General features: G+C 48.9%; 2 protein-coding genes across 12 annotated transcripts in view; both read left to right on the forward strand.

Annotated features, from left to right (window-relative positions):
* Positions 1 to 179: 179 nt before the first annotated feature.
* brd3a (bromodomain containing 3a) lies at positions 180 to 8,702 on the forward strand. Of its 2 annotated transcripts, XM_084694119.1 has the most exons (11): positions 180 to 303; positions 1,601 to 1,970; positions 2,144 to 2,281; positions 2,481 to 2,744; positions 3,053 to 3,415; positions 3,832 to 3,960; positions 4,134 to 4,325; positions 4,800 to 4,856; positions 5,611 to 5,804; positions 5,957 to 6,234; positions 6,509 to 8,702. In XM_084694119.1, the coding sequence occupies exons 2-11, from the start codon at positions 1,761 to 1,763 to the stop codon at positions 6,622 to 6,624; spliced, it is 1,941 nt and encodes a 646-aa protein (XP_084550245.1). In that variant the 5' UTR covers positions 180 to 303; positions 1,601 to 1,760; the 3' UTR covers positions 6,625 to 8,702. The 2 variants fall into 2 exon arrangements, with proteins under 2 accessions (XP_084550245.1, XP_084550246.1); XM_084694120.1 differs by lacking the exon at positions 4,800 to 4,856.
* A 1,466-nt stretch (positions 8,703 to 10,168) lies between these two features.
* vav2 (vav guanine nucleotide exchange factor 2) overlaps positions 10,169 to 13,990 on the forward strand; it is a 125,819-nt gene continuing 121,997 nt past the window's right edge. For all 10 annotated transcript variants that reach the window (XM_084694108.1, XM_084694110.1, XM_084694114.1 and 7 more), the window contains exon 1: positions 10,169 to 11,358. In XM_084694108.1, the coding sequence (XP_084550234.1) occupies positions 11,155 to 11,358 (204 nt within the window). In that variant the 5' untranslated portion in view covers positions 10,169 to 11,154. The remainder of the gene's footprint in view (positions 11,359 to 13,990) is intronic.

A 13,990-nucleotide genomic window follows, 5' to 3' on the forward strand; every position in this document is an offset into this window, starting at 1 on the left:
GATAATAACAACAAGATAGCCCCAAACAACAAGATAGCCCCAAAATTAAGTGCGGTCTCGACGCGCCTGATAGCTATAGATTTGTTTTTTGTTCACGTCAAAGCACGAGAGGGGGGGGGGGGGGATTGGGCCCTCCGACAGACCGCAGCTACAATGTAACCATGAATGTAAAAACTGAAATCAAACCGTGGGTCACAGCGCATGAGCAGGCGACATTGTATACCTCATCTTCATGCTGCTCGTCCTCCTTGGAGCCACCCGAACCGCCAGCTACAAACACAACCTCTTGGAGGCCTCGAGGAAGTAATGCATTTAAATATTAATATTTCCTGTACGAGCAAGACTTTTGTGACTTATATGCGGACTTAGCTAACTAGGTCTGCCGTAGTGCTATGAAGCTATTGCTAAAATGCTCGTTGAGCTATGTAGCTAACAGTAACTACTAAGCCAAGAGTTAGCCGTCTTTGCTAACTACCTAGCCTGCAATGTTTTTTAACAACGATTCTTGCTTTGACTGTGCATTTGCAACATTTTAACAAAGCCAACACATTTAACATTTTCCTGGCTGAGTGTAAACAGTTCAAGTGGACCCAAGTCTGCAACACATGTAGCCTAGCTTGCTAGTTCTCCAATAACACACACTCTACAGCTACCACGATTGTTTCCTAGCCAGCTAGCCTCTCAGTACTAAATAAATTGACAAGCAAGCTAGCAGGTTAGCTAATGTGGTGTATGCCCGCGCCATCTTTTGGGAAATGTGTTGCAACGGCGATATAAACTAGTTTTTATCTTTTTGATGATTATATGTGTGGATCTGCACCTTACTGAATCAACAAAAGTCCAATTTTAATAACGTGGGTGTGTAAGGAAATATTTTTGACTTCAGTGCTTGTCTATGATAGTGTGTTGCTGTCCTCGCGGGTTGTACCGTGTGTTTCAGCACCCCCGCGTGAAGTCACGTTAGCCTATGTAGCTAGCTGTGTACCTAGCACGCAAAGTGAACTACTGTAGCTACCTAGCCGATAATGCAGTTTTTGGTGGAAAAGCATGAAAGCTAAATTAATCAACTGGTAACAATAACGCACAATGTCGTTTTTGTGCGTGGTGTGTGTTGAACGTTTAGTCCGCTGGCTAGTTGGAACCAGACAAATGTGTTTGTTTACGCGGGAGGCGCGTTCAGGCTGTTCGCTGAAATAGAAACATTGCATGAGTGTTGCGTGTTTACAAACTGGACAAATGAACTTTTGGAAATCAAATTTTCTGAAAACAAGAAAGAAAACGAATTTAAAAAGATATGACTGCCCAGGAAAGTAATTTTGCGATACTATTATTTGGGAATTAAAACAAACAGTCAGTAAAGCAGTATCATTACTGTACTGTAAAGAACGTAATACGATACCCTGCTTTGCTGCAGTTATATTCAGAGGTTGTACATCCCTAAATATAAACTATATTTACCATACCTATATTTAGCGATACCTTTTGTTTATACATAGTTAAAAAGCAATACTAGTGATCCTAAGAGGTTGGTGGAGTCACAATTGTGCCCGCCCACTCACACTTTCCAGCCCGTGAACGTCTCCTACTCTGTTTAACACAGGTCACGACTTGGGCGATGGGATGTAGCCCTCGTTGGCTCCCCGCAGAAACACACGAAGAAGATATACAGAACTCCCTGAAGAAGAAGGTGTCCATCCGGCCGACGTGACCCGGAGGTCCCCCCCCCCCCCCCCCCCCCTCCAGACACCAAGCGTTCCATCATGTCTGCAGTCACTTCCACCCCCACAGCGCCCCCCCAGGGCGGGAACCCGCCCCCACCGCCCCCCCCGGAAGTCACTGACCCGACCAAACCAGGCCGCAAGACCAACCAGCTCCAATACATGCAGAACGTGGTGGTCAAGACTCTCTGGAGGCATCAGTTCGCCTGGCCTTTTTATCAGCCCGTGGATGCCATTAAACTCGGGCTCCCTGTGAGTGTGGTCAGGGGCGCGGCCTTCATTACACGTCACATCCCGCCCACTTTTTGGAGAAGTGCTAATCTGTCGATGTGCGCTCAGCGCAGCGTTTACTTGTGTCATTGGCGTTCCCCTAGGCGTCTGTGTGTGTGGGTCCAGACTGACGTGAGCATGCTGTTCCTCCTCAGGACTATCACAAGATCATCAAGATCCCCATGGACATGGGAACCATCAAGAAGCGTCTGGAGAACAACTACTACTGGAGCGCCCAGGAGTGCATGCAGGACTTCAATACCATGTTCACCAACTGTTACATTTACAACAAGGTGCGAGTCGAATGAGACTCCAGGCGATATTTCTCTTGTATTTCCGATCTTTTCCCCCCATAACCTCCCCTCCTCTCACCCTCCTTGTGTTCTCCTCCCCTCCTCTCACCCTCCTTGTGTTCCCCTGCCCTCCTCTCACCCTCCTTGTGTTCTCCTCCCCTCCTCTCACCCTCCTTGTGTTCTCCTCCCCTCCTCCCAGCCCACGGACGACATCGTCCTGATGGCTCAGGCTCTGGAGAAGATCTTCCTGCAGAAGGTGGCCATGATCCCCCAGGAGGAAGTAGAGCTGCTGCCTCCTGCACCAAAGGTCAAAGTGCGTAAGAGCGGGCCGGACGCCCCTCTCACCCCAGGCTCCCCTCCGTCGTCCATCTCGGGGCCCACGTCCCCCGTGTCCCAGACGCCCGTCACCACCCCCACCAACGCGCCCGCCGCCCAGAACTCGCCCGTCACGCCCATGGTCAAAGTAAGTCGCCCGTGACTCTTAATCATGTCTTTGATTGTGGTCGCCGGAATGCTGGTAAAACGGCGCGCTTCTGATTCTTTGGTTTTCTGTTTGTACGACGCTTCAGCAGACGACTGCGTCGGTGTTTTGAACTGAATTTCACCCGAACATGTTCTTCTTTCCCCTCTCTCTGTCTCTCCCTCTCTCTCTCTCTCTCTCTCTCTCCCTCTCTCTCTCTCTCTCTCTCTCTCTCTCTCTCTCTCCCTCTCTCCCTCTCCCTCTCCCTCTCCCTCTCCCTCTCCCTCTCTCTCCCCCTTCCCTCCCGTCAGAAAGGGGTGAAGAGGAAAGCGGACACGACCACCCCCACCACCTCCGCCATCACGGCCGGCCTGGGCGACTCCCCCCCGGAGGGCCCCAAGCAGGGCCAGCCAGGCCCTCGGAGGGAGAGCACCGGCCGGCCCATCAAGCCCCCTAAGAAAGACTTGGAGGACGGGGAGGCCGTCCAGCACGCCACCAAGCGCAGCCGGCTGACGGAGCAGCTCAAGTACTGCGACACCATCCTGAGGGAGATGCTGTCCAAGAAGCACGCAGCCTACGCCTGGCCCTTCTACAAGCCTGTGGACGCTGCCGCCCTGGAGCTGCACGACTACCACGAGATCATCAAACACCCCATGGACCTCAGCACTGTCAAGGTGACACACACACACACAGTATAGACATACACACAGTATAGACACACACACACAGTATAGACACACACACACACACAGTATAGACACACACAGTATATACATGCATGCAATACGTACATATAAACACACAATACGCGTGTGTATATGTGTATATATAATGATAATAATAATAATAATAATAATAATAATTATTATTATTATTCATTATAAATTATAAATTAAATGTCACACTCTACATTCAGCTGAATCTGAGGGCTACAGTACGTAGTAAGAACATAGTTCTTTAATAACATATTTTAAAAGCAAGAAACGCCTTTCTGAATAAAAGTTTTTAGGCCATATATTTTATACACACACACACAATACATAAATAAAACCCATACTGTGTCAGTAGTCTAACTCTGCTCTCTCTACAGAAAAAGATGGATGGTCGGCAGTACCAGGATGTGCAGGTGTTCGCTGCAGACGTGAGATTAATGTTCTCAAACTGCTACAAGTACAACCCCCCCGACCACGAGGTTGTTGCCATGGCGAGGAAACTCCAGGTACAAATGCAGGATTTGTATTTCTTTTTTCGGATTGCAGTCGTCGAACCGTTGGAAGTGATTTGTTTTCCCAACGAGTGGAACTTTGGTCAACCCCCCCTCTCCCCTTCCTCTTCTCCTTTGTGTGTGTGTGTGTGTATATTGTGTGTGTGTGTGTGTGTGCGACCCACCAGGACGTGTTCGAGATGCGTTTCGCCAAGATGCCGGACGAGCCGGCAGAGCCAGCCAGGTCTGGAGGCCTGCTGAGCCGGAACACCACCAGCAGCGGCGACTCCTCCTCCGCCTCCGCCTCGGACACCTCCGACTCCGAGGAAGAGCGGGCCTCGCGCCTGGCGGAGCTGCAGGAGCAGGTGGGAGCGGAACAGGTAGGTACCTCCGCGCTCCCTGCCTCACCTCCTCCACCCCTCCTCTCTTAACCAATGGCGTCCTTTCCTGAGGCGGAGTGGGTGGGGCCAGCATCCACCCCATGCTGCCATGCCCTTCCCCCTCCTCTCCTGCTCAGACATGCAAACCATGCGCATCCTCGGCTGATTGGTCATCCTCTCCCCCCCCCCCCCCCCCCTCCCAATTTGATAGATCTGAAATGTAACCCTCTACCGCTGTTAAATTGTGCAATCCAATGCACCTTATTGCAAAGACGGCTTGCATGCACTACCTGAAAAAGGTCAGCCCCCCCCCTTCTCTCTCTCTCTACCCAAAAAGGTCATATTAACCTTTTAAAAAACAGGTCACACTCCATGTAGCTGTACCGGGAGTGTGTGTTTTTAGTTTGAAATCGTCACCGTGGATGTTTGACTGCTAACCCCTGTCCCTTTATCTCCCTCTGGCTCTCTCACCAGTGCGTGGAGCGCCCTGATGGGATGGGGGAAACAAACGGTTGCGCCAAACATTACCAGGTGATTTGCTTCTCTCTTCACGGTCCCCCCCCTCTCGAACCCGGGTTAGCAGAATGATGACGAGGATGATGATGATGATGGATGATTTAGCCTTAAGATCTTCCTCACCCTGCTCCTGGAGAGCTTCCAACCTCCAGGCTGTCCCTTGCTTAGACTTAGAGAACTTCGCTGTCCTCCGAGAGGCAATTCGTACCACAGCACATACAGACATGCGTTCGAAACGCATCAAAGTAACCAAACGACACAGCGAAAATCTCAAGATCGTCTGTCGCAGCCATCACAAACATCATCACTGCATTGCAGCCCTAAGCCAGTACGTTCTCACAGCTAGCTGGTGGACCAGAGAGAGGCAGGGTTGGAGGGAAAACCTTCCGGAAGGAGGCTTTCCAGGGGTGGGGTGCGTCCCTGCTATAGACCCCTGAGATCTGGCTTGCTGCCCCAGTGCAAGCGGTAGAGGGTTAATAACAGGAGGTGGATGGGCGTCAGTTGATGTAGCGCTGTTTTGTGTGTGTGTGTGTGTGTGTGTGTGTGTGCGAGAAAGCGAGCATGTAGACTGTGGTTCTTTTTTGTCTTTGCTGTTGCTGCCCTATGATATCGAGCTTGTAGAAACTCTGTTTCCAACCGGAAGGATACAATTCCCTCTGACAGGAAGTTCCACTTCCTGATTCCTGAATTGAGCAGGGCTGAATGAACTCCTAATCAACACTGTGGAGGGATAAAGTGTTTGTAACTCCTCCTTCCAACTCGTCCCCAGCTGAAAGCCGTCCACGAACAGCTCGCCGCTCTCTCTCAGGCCCCCGTCAGCAAACCAAAGAAGAAGAAGGACAGGAAGAAGAAAGACAAAGACAAGCACATCAAAGCCAAGAGCGGCGAGGAGGAGAAGACCAAGCCAGGCCAGGCGGGGAAGCGGAAGAAAGGGCCGTCTAGGAAAGCCAACAGCACCAGCAGGTACATTCTCTCTCCTCCCTCACCTGACTCTCTTCCCCCCTCCCCCTTACTCTTTCCTCCCTCCTCCCTCACCTGACTCTCTCTTCCCCCTCCCCCTTACTCTTTCCTCCCTCCCCCTCCTCCCTCACCTGACTCTGGATGACTCCCCGCAGGTCAAAGAAGGGTGGGCGGGGCTACAACTCTGACGAGGACGAGGAGTCTCTCCCGATGACGTACGACGAGAAGCGCCAGCTCAGCCTGGACATCAACCGTCTCCCGGGGGAGAAGCTGGGCCGCGTCGTCCACATCATCCAGTCCCGGGAGCCCTCGCTGCGGGACTCCAACCCAGACGAGATTGAGATCGACTTCGAGACGCTCAAGCCCTCCACGCTCAGGGAGCTGGAGAGATACGTCAAGTCCTGTTTACAGAAGAAGCAGAAGAAACCTCAGCGTGAGTCCTGCCCTCCTCCGCCGACTCTCTCTCTTTACCTCTCTCTCCTCCCCCGACTCTCTCTCCCCCGACTCTCTCTCCTCCCCGACTCTCTCCTCCCCGACTCTCTCTTTACCTCTCTCTCCTCCCAGACTCTCTTTCTTTACCTCTCTCTCCTCCCCCGACTCTCTCTCTCTACCTCTCTCTCTCCTCCCCAAACTCTCTCTCTACCTCTCTCTCTCCTCCTCCGACTCTGTCTCCGTGTATCTCACGTGCTGTGGTGTTCTTCCTCCAGAGAAGAGTGGCTCCGGGCCGGGCAGCGGGGCGTCTCGTGTGAGCGGCGGCAGCAGCTCCTCAGACAGCAGCTCCAGTTCCTCCGGCTCCAGCTCGGACAGCAGCGACTCTGACTGACACGCCGCGCCGGGGAACCGCCGCACCTCTGGATTTCTACCTTTTTCATTTTAACAAGACATTGTATGCAGTCAGCTGTTCTCTCCTTCTCTCCCCCCTCCACTCCCTGTTCCCCTGGCCCTGCCATCTAAAATATTTTGTAAGAGAGACACAGACAGAAAAGAGAAAAAACTATCAAATGTATTGTCTTGTCAATACATACTTTTTTCAAGAAATACCTTTTTATGGAGGGTACAAAAAAAAATAAGAGAAAAATACAAGGGGAATTATAGATGACTTGACAGGGTTCTTGTTTCCAGTGACCTTCCAGGGATGCGTAAAAAAACAAACAAAAAAAAACGACCAAACAAAATCTTTAAAGAAAGGAAGAAAAAGTGAGATTTGTATTCTTCTGGATGAAGGGACGTGTCCTTCGCCCAGAGTATCAACATCAATATGCAATTTGAAGGAGTTTCTGCGTAGTTACCTGGAAGGAACAGCTTCTTTACGAGCTCCTTGTCCCAGTCACACTCCACACAGCCAGCTGTCTGCCTTGTCCTCATCCTGTATTTATCACAAAGACTCACATTCACAACTTCCACCTCATCTTCAGTAAAATTTGGACTTTGTGTTCGTAATAAGAATAGTTTGGGAATATTAGCGGGGGGGGGGGGGGGGGGTTTCAACAAATTGCAACTACGTTGTAACTGATTTTGGGACAGACATGTTTTCTAGATTATCCAAGTATTGGGGATTTCACTGAAAATGTGTTTTTTCTTTGCCATGGTAACTGACCAGGTCTGAGTTCAGTACTTCTGGTCCGGGATTTAATTGTAGCTTAGATGTCTGTCTGCGTCAGGTAGACAAGAAAACATGAAAGCACATGAATCTTGTATTTCAATGTATACACGTAAGACACTTAAGTAGAAGAAGAAAAAAAACAAGAAAAAGCGCAACTCAGACTCCAGATATAGTACCGTCTCACCTTGTCCTGAACAAGACGACCACTAGACGTGATGGCTTTCCCTACCGCTCCACCATCCTCACTGATGAATGTATGATGCTTGGAAAATTTCTCTACTTAAGACGGCCAAACCATGTACATAAATTACCTGTGTTGACCATAACGCTGGAACAGCAATCACTGAACACTTACTGACTGCAGCCGCCGACTGTCAGCGCCGTTTTCCAAACAGTGACGATCTTGTACTCTGTTTTTATCGTCAATGTCATTATAACGAAACCCGGAACAATAGCGATGTGTGTCTTCCTCTCAAGTACGATAGAAAGAGTTGATATCTGAATGTATCTGTCTTTTAGCAGGTCCTGTTTTACAGTCACAATATGGTGTAGCTTTTTTTCTTCTAACAACTTTCTATCTATTTTCGGTAAAGTCTATTTGAGACTTCCCTCACCTTTTTTTTCATCAAGGTGATTAAACGGTTAATATATAATAAATAAGCCCAGAAAAGATGCGTAGGAAAAATCCCATTTACATTTTGATTGTCTTCTTCTCCTGGAAGCTAGACAATTATTTGCGTAGAGCATTTATGAAGGCCCTGTTAAAAGGAAATTTTAATTTTATTTTTGTGGTCATGTTTCTGATTTAGGGTTCTACTTACCCATGTTGTTCTCCGATGCCCCATCAGATTTTTTCTAGGAATGGTATCTTTAGGATGCGAAAGACAAGAGAAAACAATATATGAATATATATATATATATATAGATAAATATATATATACAACTTTTAGTTAATTTCTAAGCCCTGGTCAGACAATTATAATAGTTCTTTTTATATTTTGAAAAGCAAATGTTTACTTTTTATTCTTGATGTGCATGCAACATTTATTGTAACTTTATTATACCTTTTTTGAGCCGTTTATAGTACCTTCCTGTACATGTCAGTCATCAAAACAAATCAAGAATTCAGTGTTGGTAGTTTTAGGCCTGATTATTGCAATATGGGCCTGACAGAGGGGAGGGGGGGGGGGTGGAGATAGAAGCTAACATTTGATGTAACCGCTAACCTGGAATTGGGTTCGTTTTTGTTTTTGTTTTGCTGTTGTTTTTTTCGTAAATAAATGACACAAAGATCCTTCCAGATGCCTCTTTAGTTTGTGTTACCTGCCTGTGCATACAGCCATTACCGATTAGGTCTCTTCAACATCACACCGAGTTGTTTTGTTTTTAGGATGAGATATGACAAATCCTGCAGCTGGACTGGGTTGTATTGACCTCGAGCAGCATATGGCTGCCAACAACGCGCGGGAATCCATGTCAGATCATGAGGGACAGCTGTTATATCCAACAACCGCTACATCATTTCATACAGCATTTAAAAACTGGTTATGTACACCCTTGGTAGCCTATAACTATTACAGACTGTTTATTTCGTAGCTTGTATCGATCATGGACCCGTAAAAGCGGTCTGAAGGAGGGTCGTTGCCAGGGAAAAACCCCTTTCAGTCGCTGCATGCAGTTCAGTGATCAGCCCATAGGTGGCAACCACGCCTCGCTGTATCTTGGGGGGGGGCTGACATCTGAAGCTATGTAGACGCCAATGCATTAACACCCACACATTTTAAATCATGTTGATTAGGTGGATTATAATCCAGACACTTTCTTATCCATTTTTTTTGTTCCGCAAAGACATATAGATTGATATGAAATCGAAACATTTGTCAAATGGTGCATAGTTCAGCCTCTTGTTTCAAAGGGATTTTATATGGGGCGGTTAATCACTGTCCGACCTGGACAAAGTTGTGATCGGGTTATGGCTGTTGCTGTGTGCCGTGACCTGCCTCTACAGATGGGATGTTGGCCTCGCCACTGCAGCGTCCCGGCAGACTGGGCCATGATGGATCAACTGCAGGACTTAAGTGACAACTAGTCATACCTCCGCCTCGGGACAATCCGTCACCCTCCAGGACCGAGGCAATACGTAAGAGAAACACTCCACATGCGGCTACATGCGGTTGTAAATGTACATGGCACTGTAGTTTGACCTTGTAGAATTCCCGAGATTGCCTTTATGAAAGGGAACGATGGGAGTCAATTCAAGTGGGTCCAGTGTGTTTTTCTGTATAAATCATTTGAGGAAGCCTATTGAAATTGTCAAACTGGTAGTCGTTTACAAACGCTGATGTGTTCCTGCGTTTTACTGTCACGTTTCGCCCTTGATTGGCTACACCTTTTCCAGGTGCAATTACTGGCAAGCCATATCCGGGCGCAAGGCCAATGCGATGTAATTTAAGCTTCATGCGTCAGATGGCGCAAGACATCACATTTTTCCAATATAATGAAATCATAATGCATAATCTATAATCAATTGCAGCTCAACACTACCTAGTGTTATGGACTGCAAGTTATTAAAAGTTATAATTGCACAAAGTTTCTTGTATTATAATTAGTGTGCTATTATAATATGGGCTATCCACACGAGACAGATATACAGTATAGGTTATATCGCCGCCCACTATACCACCAGGCAAGCGCGCGTTCACGCTCTTCCTCAAGCCCTCCAATGTCGCGCGGCAGGGAGTTGGACTGCAAAACATCACTCTGCTAACAGTGGACGAGGAGGAAAGGAAGACTATCACGGAGGGAACAAGAAAATCACGCAAAAAACATCGTGCGGACTGTGTCCAAATTCCCTTTTACAGCAGTTACTATTTCGAGAATCGTCTGGCGAGATCATCGGGAAGGAAATCTTTTCCCTGGACATGTTTCTGTCTGAGTTTCCACGGAGAGATGTTTCGAAGGCTTTGAGGAGATCGAGGAGGTTGTGCAAGGCTTTGTAAGACATGTATTCAGATTACGCACTACGTAGCCTATCTTTATAACAACTACTTATTGTGGTGATACATAATTGCCCTCAAGGCAACAAACGAAGTATCAACGGTAGCCTATAGACTACAAATGCAACGCTACGTCGCTCTGTGAATGAGAGAATCAGACACAACCGTACAGCGGTCCGAAGTTCTCTGAGAAAACGTGGTGATCATTTTCAGAGAATTATACATCTAAAGGTCACTGCTGATACAACATGCACGCAAGAAGGGTCGTGGGGAACTATACACCCAACATCTAAAGATTTAAATATCTACTCTATAGATTATGTCATGAATACAAAGCCCTTTGGATATTCAAAAAACTTTTGAGAATGAAGAAAAGGAAATTGCAGTTCCAGTAGCTTATATAGCCTGTTTACTTAGAAGTCGCCAAATTTACTGGATTATAGTAAACTGTCAATCCTTGTCCTTGTCCCACTGCGATACGAAGTGGACATATTTTGGGTTTGGAAAGAAAAACCCCTTTAGTCTACCAAAGCGACCGCAAAGGTGACGTGGGATTCTAAATGTAACGCAATTGCGAAGTTATCGGTGCTGCAACTACCGGGGCACCTTTTCCACGGTGTCTGTGAGATCGAGATTTTAACCTTATAACTGGTGAAGGGATTGCTTCCGCTGCGCGCTGGAAACCGCGGAATTACCCCCCCGGAGACGTTTGTCGAATTTGAGTGCAGAACGCGCTCAGTCCCCACAAGCTGCGATGGAGGAGTGGAGACAATGCGGCCGGTGGTTGATAGACTGCAAGGTTTTGCCCCCGAACCACCGGGTTGTGTGGCCGTCTGCCGCCGTGTTCGACTTGGCCCAGGCGCTACGAGACGGCGTTCTGTTATGCCAGATGTTGCACAATCTCTCTCCTGGCTCTGTGGACCTAAAAGAGATAAACTTCAGACCGCAGATGTCACAGGTGAGTCAGTGTGTGGTCTACCTGCGTGTCTTCTTCGCTGCCAGCAAAACCAAACCCGTAAATGTTCAAAACATTACAGAAAAGTTAAAGTTGATCAATCATTGACTTTGGTGAAGAGTATGTCAGTTTCGCTATCTCAACAGTCTGCTCATTGTCTCATTGTCTGCTGTTTCCTGCACCTTATACAATACTTTACAGCATTTGGCTCATCTGGTAGAAGGCGTCGTGGTCTAGCCAGGTGAACGTTGGCCCTACCCGAACACACGTAGCTACCGCTAGCGAGCACATATCCAGATGCAAGTCATTGCATAATGTGACCTACAAAACCACACATGTGACCTCGTTTGTATTGAGCACGTATCGAATGGCACTATTTCAAAAGGTTTAAAATTGTTTATCATTGATCTACATCCAGCTGTTGCCCAGTTCTAGTGACCAGCATCCGGGGGGGGGGGGGAAGAGAGAGAGAGGGGGGGGGGGGGGGAGAGAGAGAGAGGGGGGGGGGGAGAGAGGGGGAGGGAGGGGGAGAGAGGGGGAGGGGGGAGAGAGGGAGAGAGGGGGAGAGAGGGGGAGGGAGGGGGAGAGAGGGGGAGGGAGGGGGAGAGAGGGGGAGGGGAGAGAGGGGGAGGGGGAGAGAGGGGGAGGGAGGGGGAGAGAGGGGGAGGGGGAGAGAGGGGGAGAGGGAGAGAGAGGCTGCCCGTGGCCTCCGGACTGGGAGACACAGAGACATATGGCCTTGTGTCAACACACAGAGAGACAGAGAGAGAGAGAAAGAGAGACAGAGACGGAGAGAGACAGAGACGGAGAGAGACAGAGACGGAGAGAGACAGAGACGGAGAGAGACAGAGAGGGAGAGAGACAGAGACAGAGACAGAGACAGACAGACAGAGACAGATAGAGAGAGACAGAGAGAGACAGAGAGGGAGAGGGAGAGAAAGAGAGAAAGAGGGAGAGAGAGGGAGAGAGGGAGAGAGAAAGAAAGAGAGAGAGAGAGAGAGAGAGAGAGGGAGAGAGAGAGAGAGAGAGAGAGGGGGAGGGGGGGAGGGGGAGGGATGGAGAGGGAGAGGGAGAGACGGAGAGGGAGATGGAGAGAGAGAGAGGGAGAGAGGGAGACTCCCACTGAAGTCCCTCTGGTAACAGGGCTGTCAGCCAGAGTGCTTTATAGAGAACTGAAGGCAGCGAGTCACCTCGTTAGGAAGTGTGTCTTTGTCCAAATGTAAGGATAGCTTGCTTGTTTGATCGTGTGCGTGTGTGTGGGGGGGGGGGGGAGGTATTTGAGGTGTGTGTGTGTGTGTGTGTGTGTGTCTTTATGGGAGATGAGGGGGAAGTTAGTGTATCTCAGTTCCCTGCCTTAAAGAAAAAGGAGGAAGTGAGGTTTATGTAACAGGGGGGCTGTGGAGCTGGAGTGGTTGGTGTGGGGGGGGGTGTCTCTGGAGAGCCACTTGTGTTATCACCTCCATCTCATCTGCTTTGATTCTTTGATTCTTGGAGTTTAGCTCCTAACCCGCTAAACAAGATCTTCCTGGTGACATTGTTTTGGGTTGAATGGCTGCGTGTATACGAATGACCCAACTCACTGATATCCTAAACCTGTATTTTTCACACACCGGGAATGTGTGTGTGTGTGTGTGTGTGCGTGCGTTCATGACTGTGCCCAGTATGATCCTTCCCCGTCAGTGTGCGGTGTGCGGCTACCCATGCCTAACTCTGTTTCTGCTGCTACTGCCTGGCCTACTTGATGAAGGAGAGGGCTGGATGGCACACTTTGATCCGCCCACCAATCCCTTGTCGGGAGTGTGTGTGTGTGTGTGTGTGTGTGTGTGTGTGTGTGTGTGTGTGTGTGTGTGTGTGTGTGTGTGTGTGAGTGTGAGTGTGAGTGTGAGTGTGAGAGTGTGAGAGGGGGAGGGGGAGGGGGAGGGGGAGGGGGAGGGGGAGGGGGAGGGGGAGGGGGAGGGGGAGGGAGGGAGGGAGGGAGGGAGGGAGGGAGGGAGGGAGGGAGGGAGAGAGAGTGAATCTCTGTGACAAATTGGGTTAAAGCAAATCCTGGCAGGAGAATAGGGGGCTGTGATTTATGACGTGGAAAAGGTCAGGGTGCTCTTTGACACACAGGCCTCTCACTCACCGGCTCAGACCAATCAGACGGATGTGGAGAGGGGTGATTAGGATATTAGCTCCTGCCAAAACCACACTCCATCTCCTCTGAGTGACTTTGCTCTGGACATGACGGAGGATGTGTGTCTGCTCCCAAACATGCTGTAGAATCTGTGGAGAGGGCCTCCGGATCGCAGAGGAACAGTCGTGATCTGAAGGGAGACGTTCGAGCGGACTTGTACTCATAACTAACTCTGTAATCAGATGTGTTGAGGTTCAGGGGTTCAGGGTAAAAGGCCAATGGATTTTATCTGATGATGAGACAAAGTTGGCATGCGAGCGGATGGTTAATGAGCCTTAGAAAGGAGCTGTTGTAGCTGCTGTGAGTGTGCGTGTGTGTGTGTGAGTTAAACTTTGTACCTTTAGTACAGTTAGATCACATATTTAAGATTCCTTCATGTTGAGAGTATGCACCTTCCCGCCAAAGTAAATTCCTTTTCTGTGCAAACTTTCATGGCGATTTAAAACCCATTCTGATTTG

Source organism: Hypomesus nipponensis, chromosome 27 (assembly GCF_054491055.1).
Source record: "Hypomesus nipponensis isolate SF chromosome 27, ASM5449105v1, whole genome shotgun sequence".
NCBI lineage: Eukaryota > Metazoa > Chordata > Actinopteri > Osmeriformes > Osmeridae > Hypomesus > Hypomesus nipponensis.

What these genes read in the sequence shown, in the direction of transcription:
- brd3a (XM_084694119.1), top strand. Translation starts at nt 1,761, where the DNA reads ATGTCTGCAGTCACTTCCACCCCCACAGCGCCCCCCCAGGGCGGGAAC. An exon ending in CCATGGCGAGGAAACTCCAG is followed by an intron (nt 3,961 to 4,133) that starts GTACAAATGCAG and finishes GCGACCCACCAG; the next exon opens with GACGTGTTCGAGATGCGTTT. An exon ending in AGCAGGTGGGAGCGGAACAG is followed by an intron (nt 4,326 to 4,799) that starts GTAGGTACCTCC and finishes CTCTCTCACCAG; the next exon opens with TGCGTGGAGCGCCCTGATGG.